The following is a 14,348-nucleotide window of genomic DNA, read 5'->3' on the forward strand; positions in this document are numbered from 1 at the left end:
CCGATCACCCGAATGAACACCTCTAATATTATTTATGGTTAATTAATAATTGGTACTATTGTAGGAAAATTAATAAAAATTTATATTATTCACAATAATTTTTATTTTTTTATAGAGATATTAAATTGACGATTATGACTATTATTATAAAAGACTAAAATTGTAATGACCACTCAAAAAAGCAAAACAACCCTGACTTTTATAAATACAGTATTTCATATTTTCAAATTTGATCGTTCCCTAAATTCCAATTCTAGTTGATCACCTCTGTCCCCTGCTTTTATTACTACTACAGTATTACTCTTACTTTTCGTTCACTCTCGAGACTTTTCCTTCCCTTGATACAATTACACTCTTTCACAATCTCAATTTCTTATCCTCAATTTCTCATTCTCAATCTCAATTCTAGTTGATTGTGATGATTTTTTTCAGGTTTTATTGCGTTCGCTGTTTATAATTTTGCGAGTTTTCTGCTCTGACTGACCTCTATTCTCATGGTAAGTAAAAGCATTTTGCATGCGTTGTACAATTTCTTCTTATGTTCTTTATCAATCAATTTCTTTGTTTGAAGGACTTTTAGTTTTACTTTTTTGTAGGTGATTAAGTTTTTGAGGGGAATTCTCGTTTCTATTTCTTGTTGTGATTAGTTTTTGAACTGGTTCGTTAATGTATAGAGTAATAGTTTTGATTTGATTCAAAACTAAACGTATCTGTCTGATTTTTCTCCTTTGAAATTACCTGCGACTTTCTACCCTGTGAAGTTTAGCTTTTCAGATTCATTTAAATAAATTTAGGCTCCAAATTTAAAATAATAGATATGATTTGAAAAATTATTGTGCACTATTGCTCAATTTAATACATCATTCAAGATTATGTGAATTAGGGGTTGTTAATTTTGTAAACCTAATTGTATATATAGATAGTACACCCTGCTGTCTTGTAAGACTAAATTATCCACGATATATGATATTTTAGAACTGTTTGTTTTATGTAACAGCATTTGAACAAGTTTTCATAGGCCCTTTTGATGGTTTAGTTTGCAGGAGGATTTATGATCAAATCCAGATATTTTCTCCCAGATACCAATTTCTGTTGTTGAGTTTATTTTGTTGATTATCTGCAACATGACTTGTGAGAGTCTAGACCCACCTGAAAGTGAGAAAGAACCATTTGAGGAGGTTGACCCAACTGGCCGATTTGGGCGATATTCTGAACTTCTTGGTGCTGGAGCTGTGAAGAAAGTGTATAGAGCATTTGATCAGGAAGAAGGGATTGAGGTTGCTTGGAATCAAGTTAAGATTAAGAACTTTAGTCAAGATCCATCAGTTATAGATCGACTTGTCAAGGAAATTCAATTGCTTAGCAAGCTTAGGAATACTTATATTATCACTTTATATCATGTTTGGAGGAATATTGAACATAACACATTGAACTTTATTACTGAGATTTGCACCTCAGGAAACTTGAGAGACTACAGGAAAAGGCACCGTCATGTGTCGATCAGGGCATTGAAGAAATGGTCGAAGCAGGTGCTTAAGGGTTTAGACTATCTGCATACACATGAACCTTGTGTTATTCACAGGGATCTCAATTGCAGCAATATCTTTATCAATGGGAATGTTGGCGAGGTTTATAGTCTATCTTATATCTTGACTACTAAATGCTAATTCTGTTCTGCACTTAACATGCCCTAATTAAACATGTTTGTTACTTAAACTATTTGCTAAATGAATCTTCTGAGAACATTTTAATGAAAGATGGCTATATATGATGGGTAGGTTATTGGGTATTTTCATGATAGTTCTAGGTTGGTTGACCACCTGTTTATGTGAGCCCCACTAAAGGAGTTTCAACCAAGAACTCATTGATAAATACTTTTCCTTGTTTTTGAACATATTGATAAAAGTCAGTTGATATCACTTAAATTCAATATAAAATCAAATATTACATGTAAATATCCTAGATGAGTTGCGTTAGTGTATTGCATTATTCTACATATGTGACCAAGGATCGAAATCCAGTAGGTACATTTTACTTAAATTGACATCACTCGTTTTTTTTTGAATCCACCAGCAAGGATGTCTATTGTTCACCCATGTTTGGCAACAAACTCGGACAAGAAAATTCCTGTTTCAGATGTTATATGACAATTCAATAAAACTTATGTTTGTTAGTGCTTGATGAACAAGCATAATGATAGCTGTGTTGATCAAAGCAGGTGAAAATTGGTGACTTCGGGTTAGCAGCAATTGTGGGAAAGAGCCATGTAGCACACTCAGTACTGGGGACACCAGAGTACATGGCACCAGAGCTGTATGAGGAAGACTACACAGAGGTGGTGGATATTTACTCATTTGGAATGTGTTTGTTAGAGATGGTTACTCTAGAAATACCTTACAGTGAATGTGATAGCATTGTTAAAATATACAAGAAGGTAACTACTGGAATTAAGCCACAATCTTTCAGCAAGGTACAAGATCCTGAGGTAAAGGCATTCATTGATAAGTGCATTGCAAAGCCAAGGGAAAGACCTTCTGCCTCTCAACTTCTGCAGGATCCGTTTTTTGCTGATGTAAAAGATGACGATGAGTTTAGTAACAATTCCACATGATAGTATTTCGTGAACGAAGCATGTATATAAGCTGAAGTAATCTTGACTGCTATGTGAATTGATGTTCAACGTTGTCCATTTATAATGTATGTAAGATGATAAGAATTGAAGTCTGCTTCAATGCCTGAACAAGATCTAAATAGAATTACCTTTTTTAATTCAATATCTTGGAGTTCTGGAAAAGGCAGATTATATGTATTGTATCAGAGAAATATTTTAGTTGTACATGTCTATTAGTTTTCCACAATTCCAGAATGAGTGTTTCATGCATGACATTGAATGTTGTACGTTGTACTTAGTGATGTCCACAGGGCGGCTTGGGCCGGGTTCCGGTGTCAATTCTACCCAAGTGAAATCTTATTTGAAATGGTCCTAAACGTTTTCGGTAATGGTTCCTCCCTCCCAAGTAAAACCACAGGCGGTTCAGGGGACGTATCAAGTGGATTGGATTGTTGGTTCAGTATATTTCATTTTTAAGCTTTAAATATAAATATGAAAAAGTTATAAAATATAAAACTAATACACATCATACCTTTCTTGAGTAGTACTAAATTTCATTGCATGTCAATTGTCATTTACAGATTTACTAAAAGAAGAAAAACAAATATAGTTATTTACAAAATAACAAAGTAAAGGGGAAAAGAGGGCTTGAATCTAGTCATAAGTAGGGATGGCATGTGGGTACAATTATATGAGTTTCGAACTACATTCATTTAAGTTGGGATAGGTATGTGGGTATGAATTTGGTGGGTATGGATATGAAAAGTCTTATTCGTCATAGATAGTTGGTATGTGGTAGGTACGAGGTCTTACCCACCCCATACTCACTTGCCCCACCCAATACCCACATGCCCAGCCCCTAGCCACACTTACTAATTTATATCAATTTTGTATATTTTTATTGAAAACTATTGAAAAACTTTTAGTTATTTTATTACATTGTATTGTTAAAACAAAATTAGATATATAATTAATTTGTAAAGATTAATGGAACTTGGAGTGAATATGAGGCTGATAGGTAGGTATACCCATTATGGGTATACCTAATTGGTCATAATGAGTGGGGATGAGTTTGAATCCATAACCAGATGGGCAGACCTGTGCATGAAAATTTTACCTGTTATAGGTGATGAATATGAGTATAGGAAAGACATATTGCGTCCATTTTACCATCCCTATCCCTAATGAATACTATGTTGATGTATTTCCAACGCATCAAAGATCATTCCTTGGTTAGAATAGTTCAAAGGTTCAAATTCAATCTCAAAAAAATGGTCATAAGTCAATTAAGAGTGCTATGCTAGTTTGAGGTTTTGATCCATACAAGTTAATTAAATCAAGTTAGCATAAAATGGAATATTTTCTCCAAATATAGCTTTCTTAAAAAATATTTCCAATTTTATGTTGGTTCCAAAGATAAATTCCAAAATATTTTTTCCTTTTTTTAACTAAACTACTACTTCGAAAAGCGGTTAACTTTGGAAAATAAATTAAATCGCTATTTCATAAAGTGCTTTTCTTTTCTATGGGATTTAAAAAAAATAATAATAAAACATTTAAAACCGCCACTTCAAATGGCAGTTTGATCAAGCTACAAATTCGACAACCCCTCCTGTTTTCAGTTTCATACTCTCTTTCCTCCCTCACTCGATTTGCGGCTGTGATCTTAAAAATAAAAATTTTTTTCTCCTCTCAATCTCTTCTCATTCACGACATCACTCACTCAACTAAATTAATCAACAACATTGCAATTATCTCTTTAATTACTTGTTCATTCTCATCATCAATCAAAGGTATCAATCTAACCCTAATTTTTTTCAAATTTGCAAATTGATTTTTTTGTTCATGATTGTTCTTATTTTAGCTTATAATAGTTTGGTTGGTTGTTATATTATCTTAATTTCATGTATTAAGTGTACATTTTACTCATTCTAGTTGAATTATATGAATTGTTTGGTATGCATATCAAGTGTTCGGTGAAATGCTTCAATGAAACTTTCACCAATTTTTTGGGTTACTTTAATATCTTTAGTATATAGTCATATTATTATTATTATTATTATTATTATTATTATTATTATTATTATTATTATTATTATACTTCAATTTACTCATATTATGATAAACATTTATACTTGCCTTATTCATTCTTGTATACAATAAAATGTATGTAATGTCACATGGAAAACATGCTTGTTTGTGCAAAATAAGGATCATTATCCTGTTATAGTCTATTGGGGGTAGGAAATTAGTTATAAGGAATCCGATGTGGTATATAATAGAGGTTTCAATTTAGTGATGTTTATCCATCGTCAAATACGACTTTTGAGGTGTTTCTTAGCAAAGTGTATGATGTTATTGGTTGTGATTGCAACTCTTTTGTATTAAAAATGGAGATGAAATATCCAGTGACCAGGAAAAATGCGTTAGTTTCGGTTAGGAATGATGAAAGCATAAGTGCTCTTGCTTATGCGGTGTCACAAGCCCTTGAAACGACAATGGAGGTTTATGTTGAAATGGTTGCAAATTCGAGTAATGCTGGGGAAGTCATGACTAGCATGGAACTTCCATAATTGGGTCCTCGTGTGCGCCATGACACATTCACAGAAATGTTAACCAACCCAAATTACGTGAATGAACATATAGATGAGTTTACTTCTCCAACTCATTCACGTGCCATTGGTTGTGGTGTAATGAACACCTTCTCCACGACTCATTTGGGTAGCCTAATGCCAATGAGGCTGACTCTCTAGATCAGAAGAATGAGCATATTGATTCTGATCCAAAGGAGGAGGATGAAAAAAGAGAAGCTCTAGATGCAGCGATTAGGGATGGTGCTCCATCTCAAAATTGGCTTAAAATCGATGAGGTTGATTAAAGATTGATCCATGCATGAATGACCTGGAATAATGACAACTCCTTGACTGAAAATGGTGAATTTAGGATAGGGCAAGAGTTTAACTCACTAGACCACCTTAAGAAAAATGTTAAAGCATGGGCAATAGCTAACAGTAGAAACTTCTGTGTAATTGAGTCGGAGCCACTGGTTCATTTAAGATTGTGCGATATAAAGATCATAAACAAGATTGCTCAGAGCATTACAGTGATGACCATCCACTCCTTATTTCTGATTTAGTTGTTGATCTCACCGTAGATATGATAAGAGTCGATCCAGCTTTCAAGGTGAAGTCAATCGTTAATTTTCTTAATATGAAATACGGATTCGTTATAACATACAAGAGAGCTTGATTGGCCAAAAAATAAGACAATAACCAAAGTCTTTGGGGATTGGAATAAATCTTTTGAGGAGCTTCTAAGGTACTTGTAAGCATTAATGCAATCTAATAGAGGTACAGTGGTGCACTAGGAAGTCAAACAAACAATGGATCCTAATAGAGTGATTCTTTAGAGAGCTTTTTGGGCTTTCAGACCATCAATTAAGGGTTTTCCCTATTGTCCACCCCTTATCTCCATAGATGGTATACATTTGTACAGAAAGTACAAAGGAACACTAATAATAGCTATGGCGATAGATGTAAACTCTCAATTTTTCTCACTCGCCTTTGCCATTGTCGAGGGAGAAAGTAATGGCACATGGAGTTGGTTTTTGAATTGTATAAGGCAATATGTAACTAAAATGGATGGCTTATGTGTCATATCTGATCGTTACAAAGGAATTTTGCATGCCATAAACAGGGTTGTAAAAGGCTGGGAAGAACCATATACATTCCATCGGTTTTGTAAACGAAATCTTGATCGACATACTCTATTCTACTACCGAGACTCACTTAATCGAAAAAGGGATGACAAGGTGATTAACATTTATTCGTTGTAGTAGTTGTGAATTTGTTCATATTACTGAGCATATTGCTTTCTATTAAAGATGACATGACAACCTTACATAGTGGCTAAAATGAAGGCTTTGCTAGATATATGTAGATCGGGCCAATGTATTTGGAGATCGCGTTGTCCACTAATTTTATTTGACATCGTTGAATTACATCTCCTGTATCGTGTAATGCATCAATTCGATTTGGAGCAGGTTATTCCAGATGCCTATGACACCCAAGCTGCATTACATGCAATTGATAAGAGGACTGGGGACAAGAACTGCATCATGCTACATAGATCGCATGTAGATGCATGGAATGACCAAACATCTCGATTGGTTCAGGGAGAGAACTACACTGGTCAGAGCTTAGGTGCGTACATGTCGTGGTACAGGCAAATCTCCATATTATAAATCACGAACACCACATTTGCATAGCCAAGATCGTATTACCATTCTAAATCTATGTTACTAGTACGCCTTCTTTTAACAATCACAAAATATAGTAATACTTATATGTGATTCTTTTAACAGTTTCTTGTTTACATGCAGGCTGAGCGCATCAGAGCTGTCCTTATACAATGTAATGACACGTTACTCGGGGCCACTACATTGCCGATTGATGTGGGGTATCGGCTATGTACTCTGGGCTCCATTAACACGTCATTGATCGATGTATTAAGTCAGGTGGGCTATGATTACCTCATTCCGACTCCTCCCACCAATGGGGATGATGAGACGTTCCATACTCCTTCTTCTCGGGGTTCGGGCAACCAAGGTAGCTCTTCTGGAGGATCAGGTAGTCATTCCTCAAGAGGTTTCGGGCATTCATCTACCCGAGGTCGGTCTTCCAGATCTCCATCATTGTCCAGTGTTATGTTGTCATTTGTTCCTCTAGCTTTCGTGTCCACTCCTCCACATCCATCGCCTCCGCATACGATGATTACATATCAGCGGGCTAGTCAAAGACGAGTCTCTGCTCTTGATGTCATTGCAGAGGCTGATGAGTCTACACTATCCTCATCCACCGATGCACGCAGAAAAAGTGGCAGGGATTGTAGTTTAATAGACTTTGTATAAATATTTTATATGTCTTGAACTTCTTGTATCATTTTGGATGATTGTAATATATGTGCGCGTTATTTTCATAATTAATGTTTACTCCCTCCGTCTTCAAAATATCAACAATTAAATATAACATTAAAAATTAAGAAATAGTCGTATCATTTGAGATATTTTAGTGATATGGAGCAAGAAATAAAAAATGTAGGACTATGATTAATTGATTATTCTTTTTTCTTAGAAAAAAACCTCTTTCCGCCTATTGTTAACATTTACATTCAAGGCAAATCAAGTATATTACTCTAATTCACAAAATTGTTAAAAGGGGACAAAATTGATAAGGTAAGGACATCTCAAAAACTACTAATCACACAAATCGATACACTAAAGTGCAAAAATTACCTAGAACGAATTAATTCTTAAAATCAAATTGGCTACTAATTGAACACAATCAAATTTCACCAATAACCAACAGAAAATTCAGAAAAAAAAAAAATAATAGCAAAATAAGTAATAAATAAAGACAAAAACACAAGATTTTTATGTGGAAAACCTTTTTAATATGAAGAGTAAAAACAAGACTTTAAGAGTACATTCAAAATGCTCTTATTATGATAAAGGAGGGTTACAAAAACTTGGTCCAAGTTCTCATAGGATACTTAAATTACCTAAGGACAAACAACTATAATAAACAATAATTGAATAACAAAAGAAGAAAAAATCACCCAAACAGTAGCTTCAGTCCGGAAGCAATAACATACAAACCAAAGCTCAAACAACCATTCAACCATCCAAAATGTGGCCATATATGTCTATAGTAAGCCGCTAAAGTTAAAAGTTAAACAGTTGAAACTTCAAAAAATGGCTTATTCATGATGGTCTATTGAAAAAGTTGGAGTTTTCTCTTGTGTTTCTTCTTACTCTCAGAGTAAAATGATTACATCAATTTGATGAAAAGAGATAGCACCACATATATACTATAGGCTTTCCGTAAAAGCTAAAATAATACAATCATAAGACTGTCTCACCATGAGACGACTCCACACAAAAGGTTTATTATGCTAAAAATTTCTACTATTAGGTTATTTAACTCACACATGGAACATGTTTCACAGTGAAACTGTCTCATACAAAAATTTGTGAAAGTTACAATCCCACATGGGTTTTAAAATGGGTTTTTTCCACAGAGAAAAGGATCCAAAGCCCGACAAAACTCTAAGGAACAAAATCCTACCTATCAACCTAGTAATGTATTTCCTTGATTTTAAATTACTTGCAACATTATAAAATAATACACTAATTATTTATTATTTTTAATTTATAATTAATTTTTAATCTAAATTTATAAGTTAAAACATAACCAAGCAAAATCTTATTTAATTTATCTTAATTTAAAGATTATTAAAATCAAATATTTATGATTTTTTATTATATATAATTAAAAATATAATATTACAAGTATTTTTAAACAGAAGAAATATAATATTTCTACGTTACATATGACTACACAATGCAACAAGATTTGAAAAAAGAGTGCAAAACAATAAAAGGGACTTATATAACAGTGAATACTCGAAAGATTACAACATTATGATGATTAAAATAGTAACTTATAGCCAACATACAGTACATTAACAATTTACTTCATTTGTAAAGCTTAAGCAATTCATAGAAACATCAGCTAAGATAATCTGGCATGAGCAACTGCACAAGGCTAACCACCAAACAAAAGTAACTCCATCCTATATACAACACAAGAACAATTATAAGCAAGATTCCACAACCTACTTGGTTAATATAGTATAATCTAATAGTAGTAGTAGTAATAGTAGTAGTAGTAGCCAACACCAAATGGAGTAACTAACAAGTAACAAACAAGGGTTGATGTTCCTCAGACAATAATGAATCAGTTTACAAGGCACATGCTGTCTGTGGCTCAACAGAAATCCCCTTCTGGACTTGACTAATTTGGCTAGTTTCGAGCACGCTTCGTGCAACACCAACGACTGCTTGTCCATTCACATAATGCTGGCGGCATACAGGCATGTACGCCTCAGCTCCGCCTACTAACTCTGTCTGTGTTTCCTCTACCTTTCGTAGAGTAAAGAAAGCTCGTTTGCCACAAATACCACAACGAGCTGTCAACTTTGTTACAGTATCAGCCAGTGGTATTACATCAAGCACAGATCCAAAACTCCTCCTGTATAACCACAGATTCATAACCAAACTATAATAAATGAAATTTGTTAAGAGTATATAATATTTAACTATCCTTTTAATTGAATTAGTTCATTGACATGATAACAAAGCTTGCTTAACAAAAAATCACATGTTTAAATCTTAACCATACTTTATTTAAATTAGAATTTCAACATCAAATATAAAGAAAGTCTGACAACTTTTATGTAAAAAGGAGCGTAAAACTATATAACATATATTGGGTTTCAATAATCAATTTAAACTTTTAATTGAGACCCATAATATGTTTTATAATCTAACAAAATCTCACTTTAAAAAACTTTAGAACTTTTATACCTCAAGTAATCACCATCTAATCCAGCAACAACTACAGTCTTCCCATCTTGCTCAGCAACTTCACAGCAAAATTCATATAGATCATCAAAGAATTGGGCTTCGTCAATCCCAATCACTTGCACCTGCCAACAGAAATAAAGTATGATCATTTAAAATCAATTAGGATCTATGACAAATAATTGGAGAACCAATACCATATTATTGAAAAATATAAACACATAGTGAAATTGAAATTAAAATTAAAAGCACCTTATCATAAGCATCAGAGCCGAATTTTTCTTTAAATGAAGAGAGGTCTGGTAATGCCCAACATGGGTATTTGACTCCATCATGACTAACAACTGAATCCTTTGCATATCGTGTATCCTTGCTTGATTTTATCATCGCAACATTTCTACAACACATCAAATAACCACGTTCAGCACCATATCTTCACATTCCAAAAATCCCAAATTGAATTTGATATTTTTTTTCCGTATCTCCATAAAGCAAATATCGTGAATTATGTCTTACACCGTAAAATTTTTGACAAATTCTGATCAAATTTGGTACTAACAACATGAGATTGCCTTAAAAACTGATACTGTCATCCTAATTTAGTGTTTTACTCTACATCACAAAAACTAAGTCCACCAATATATTTCCTTTTGATTAATCAAAGGAACAGAGACCTAAACAGTAAACTGTTACATCAGTTCTATGCAAAAGAGCATACCATGGTATATTATAATTGTACAAATCGAAAAAAACCCAAGAAGATGAAACTAGAAGAAGATCCGAGTTACCTGCCAATGTTACACTCAGATTTGATACGACGAAGAAGAGCAGTGGTTTTACCAGCAAACATAGGACCGAGAATGACATGAATCTCACCAGGAACAAAATTGGTAGTGAGACTATCATTATCGGCAACGCCATCGATAAGAGAGCTCAATGAAACGAGTGATCTAAGCGAAGACATTGATGAAGATATGGTGGTAAGAAGACAAAAAATAAGAGAGAAAAAAGAAGAAGAAAAGTAAAAGATGCAATGGAAGGAAGAGGTTATGGGAACGGATATTTGAATATAAAAGGAGTAGTTGAAAGAAAACGGTGATGTTTTTGTAGAATAAAAAAAAAGTGTTTGGTGATTGGTGTGCTGTGAAAGCTTTACATTGTTTTTTGAGTGTTTGAAAATTTCAAATGAAAATGTTTGGAATTGGAGCGATAATAGCGTGGTTTACGAATTTGGGGGTTTTGGTTTTGGAGGGAAAATGGAGTCATTTCATAGGAATTGAGCGCCAACTTTTTAAAAATAACCCTTTTTTTTTTTTTTTTTACTCATTTATATTTACTAACGTTCAAATGGATAACCGACGAAAACACATTTTCTATGGCTAACTTATCACCCTTTAGTTTTTTTATTGTGTGCGTAACAAAGACACCCAAAAACTGAAATTGTTTCATAGTAGGAAGAGAGGCAAAGAGAATCTCTAAAAGTGATTTATTCTCTAGTAAAGGTGAGGGAGTACGATTGATTAAATGGGCAGCAATATGAAAATTTCTCCAAAAAAAAAAAAAATCGAAAGGCTAATCTGAAAATGCAAGGCCCTTCTACATTTAAGATGTGTTCGTGATCTCTCGACCTTTCCATTTTGTTGAGGAGTACCAACATACGAGGTTTGCAACCAAAATTCCATTGTCCACATAATAATCAAGCAAATAATTAAATTCAGTTTCAAGGTCACTCTAAACAACTTGTTTGAGAAAATTGTCTATCAAGCATGGCAATAAATGACATAAACATACCAAAAATCTTTGTTTTATTAATCAACAAATAAACCTAAATTGCAAGAGAATTAGGAGTGTTCATAGACTCGCATCCTTTATAGCGGGTCATTTTATAAAAAAATAAAAAGTTACGGGTTGGGTACCCATTGACCCGAAATATAGAGGGTAAAATAAAAAAAATTCTTTTCAACTGTTCTTTAAATCTGATTACACATCCTAATTTTTTTATATGAAATGTTTTAGTAAAAAAACTACATTCCTCTGTTCTTTAAATCTGATTGTCAAATATTTCCAGCAGCCAACATGAATTCATTGTTTTTTGCTGTTCAAATTGAAGTTACATTCTTAACTCCAACCACAAATGCAGTAAAACCAATACGTATTCCAACTAAGAACAAATCTCAAGATGTTGAGTAGTTGAACAATTTTTGTTGGAACGTTCAAGAGAAAATTCAGAAAATTGTGTGTTGTTGTATAAACCAAAAATGTTCAGGAAATAAAATTGCGTACCCAATGTCCCGACCCGATTTATTCGAGTACGCGATAATCGAATACCCGGATCAATCGGGCTGGGACATGAGCCATTAAAACAAGTACCCGACTAACTAGGTACTCGGCTTTCTGGGTACCCGATTATGAACACCTCTAACAAGAATAATCATCCACTATTGCTGGAAAATAATGAGCCCCACAAGACAAAATATGTGTGTAAAGACCCCACAAATCACAATGTATTTTCTCAAATATTCTACTAGCTTTATTATTACTAAATAGAATTATCTCGAGAATGTTTAGAACGAAAACATGTTTCACAAGCTTCATGCAAACTACTCTTAATATTGCAAAACAGGAGGAAGTAATTTGACAACTTTCTCTAAGGGGTGCCCCATCCTTTTATGCCACAACTCCAATGTAGGTGAGGCATTTTCGGAGGAAGCATTTACCGAAACATGTTGTGTTGAACTAGCATTGCCGAAGTAGTAAAGTCCATCTCTTCTAACTCTTGTCCCAATCAGCTACTTCTGTTGGTCCTGTATATCACACATAGAAGAGTCAAATTGGATAGTACAATTAAATCCTCATTCAATTTCGAAACCGAAAGCAAATAAGATCATCCGATAAGCGAATAAATCCATCATGTGTTGCATTCACAACTGCTTTTATCAAACAACCATGAAAAAATTTTCTGTGACATGATGAATTGCATCGGTGTCAATTATCCATGACTTAATGTCAATCTTACCGAAGACGATTTTCTGGGATTGTAGAATTACCAAACAAGCCGGCTATTGCTTTCTATTGCTTTGCAGTGAATACATTCAAAGGTGAAGAGCCCGTGGTTGAACTTCCTACAGCTCCAAGAGAAATTGTATTAGCACGAGGTGATGCACCACGACCTCGATCACGACCCCTTCGTGCAGGTTGGTCTTTCCATCCTTCTGGATAACCAATCAATTCAAAAATTAACGGGTTTTTGCATCTCAGCTTCTTTAATTGTCATTTTGGCAATGCGAATCGTTCTTCATGGACAACTAATTCATATGCACGATCAAGAGTAGCAAAGGATCCTGTGAAAGTATATTCGTTCGCAATTGACCATAATAATCAATATACAAACCCCATCAAAAATTCATGTAACCTATTTTTGTCTTGTTTTGTCTTGCCTCGTGTAAACTACCAGCCATACATCAAAAGCAACATTTGTAAGAAATTAAGGGTTTATGATTAGCAAAATTCTTCGCACAAAGCATTCGACTTTCCATAGTAGGTAGTAGCAGACATGTTTTTAGTTTGTTCACATCTAGCAATAGAAGATTTTTATTGTTGGATTCTTGGGCCAGTAACATGCGCATATCACTTCTGAAGATGTTCGCACAAATGTTTAGCATCTCTGTACTTGGTGAGAGTACTCTTTACTTCAGGATCGATTGTGTTCATAGTCTAAGACACAGGCATTACATTGATAGTGTTTCAATCAGACTGTTACGTGGAGGTGTAGGTTCGACAATTGAAGAATTCAATTAAGCATACAAAACTCACGCCTGCATTGATTGTCAATTGCACAGTATATGTATTGTACATGGAAAATCCTAGAATATGATAAACTAGGCAATAAGATAAATTAGGATACCAACTTCCTAAATTATCACAATCAAATATATACAAGATAATTACCAAAATACTATTTACCCAAAAATATCCCAATACCCCCCTCAAGTTGCAGCATGTGGTTCAAGAATGCCCAACTTGAAAAGAATTGAGTCAAACTGAGTTTTTCCAAGCGCCTTTGTGAACACATCTGCCAATTGAGATGTAGTGGAAACATATGAGGGAGAAATTAGACCATCATTAATTGCATCACGAACAAAGTGACAATCAATCTCAATATGTTTTGTTCTTTCATGAAATACTGGATTCCGGGCAATATGTAACGCGGATTGGCTATCACAAAATAACCGAACAGCCTTTGGATGTTGCACACCCAAACTCAACAACAAAGCTTTTAGCCATTTCAGTTCACAAGTAGCTGAAGCCATTGCT

At 34.1% G+C, this 14,348-nt stretch overlaps 2 protein-coding genes across 2 annotated transcripts; one reads left to right on the forward strand and one right to left on the reverse strand.

Annotated features, from left to right (window-relative positions):
- The first annotated feature begins 235 nt into the window (after nt 1-235).
- On the forward strand, nt 236-2,858 carry LOC130805272 (probable serine/threonine-protein kinase WNK11). The gene is made up of 3 exons (XM_057669967.1): nt 236-497; nt 1,037-1,628; nt 2,219-2,858. Exons 2-3 carry the CDS (start codon nt 1,125-1,127, stop codon nt 2,609-2,611), a joined length of 897 nt encoding a protein of 298 aa, XP_057525950.1. The 5' UTR covers nt 236-497; nt 1,037-1,124; the 3' UTR covers nt 2,612-2,858.
- A 6,174-nt stretch (nt 2,859-9,032) lies between these two features.
- On the reverse strand, nt 9,033-11,220 carry LOC130805273 (thymidine kinase a). Its single transcript, XM_057669968.1, has 4 exons — nt 10,823-11,220; nt 10,287-10,431; nt 10,038-10,159; nt 9,033-9,702 (listed from the first exon to the last, which is right to left on the reverse strand). Exons 1-4 carry the CDS (start codon nt 10,996-10,998, stop codon nt 9,414-9,416), a joined length of 732 nt encoding a protein of 243 aa, XP_057525951.1. The 5' UTR covers nt 10,999-11,220; the 3' UTR covers nt 9,033-9,413.
- Between the last annotated feature and the right edge of the window lie 3,128 nt (nt 11,221-14,348).

The sequence above is a fragment of the Amaranthus tricolor genome, chromosome 2 (genome assembly GCF_026212465.1).
Source record: "Amaranthus tricolor cultivar Red isolate AtriRed21 chromosome 2, ASM2621246v1, whole genome shotgun sequence".
Classification (NCBI taxonomy): Eukaryota; Viridiplantae; Streptophyta; class Magnoliopsida; order Caryophyllales; family Amaranthaceae; genus Amaranthus; species Amaranthus tricolor.

What these genes read in the sequence shown, in the direction of transcription:
- LOC130805272 (XM_057669967.1), top strand. Translation starts at nt 1,125, where the DNA reads ATGACTTGTGAGAGTCTAGACCCACCTGAAAGTGAGAAAGAACCATTT. An exon ending in TCAATGGGAATGTTGGCGAG is followed by an intron (nt 1,629 to 2,218) that starts GTTTATAGTCTA and finishes TGATCAAAGCAG; the next exon opens with GTGAAAATTGGTGACTTCGG.
- LOC130805273 (XM_057669968.1), bottom strand. Translation starts at nt 10,998, where the DNA reads ATGTCTTCGCTTAGATCACTCGTTTCATTGAGCTCTCTTATCGATGGC. An exon ending in TCTGAGTGTAACATTGGCAG is followed by an intron (nt 10,432 to 10,822) that starts GTAACTCGGATC and finishes GATGTGTTGTAG; the next exon opens with AAATGTTGCGATGATAAAAT. An exon ending in TTAGATGGTGATTACTTGAG is followed by an intron (nt 9,703 to 10,037) that starts GTATAAAAGTTC and finishes GTGGTTATACAG; the next exon opens with GAGGAGTTTTGGATCTGTGC.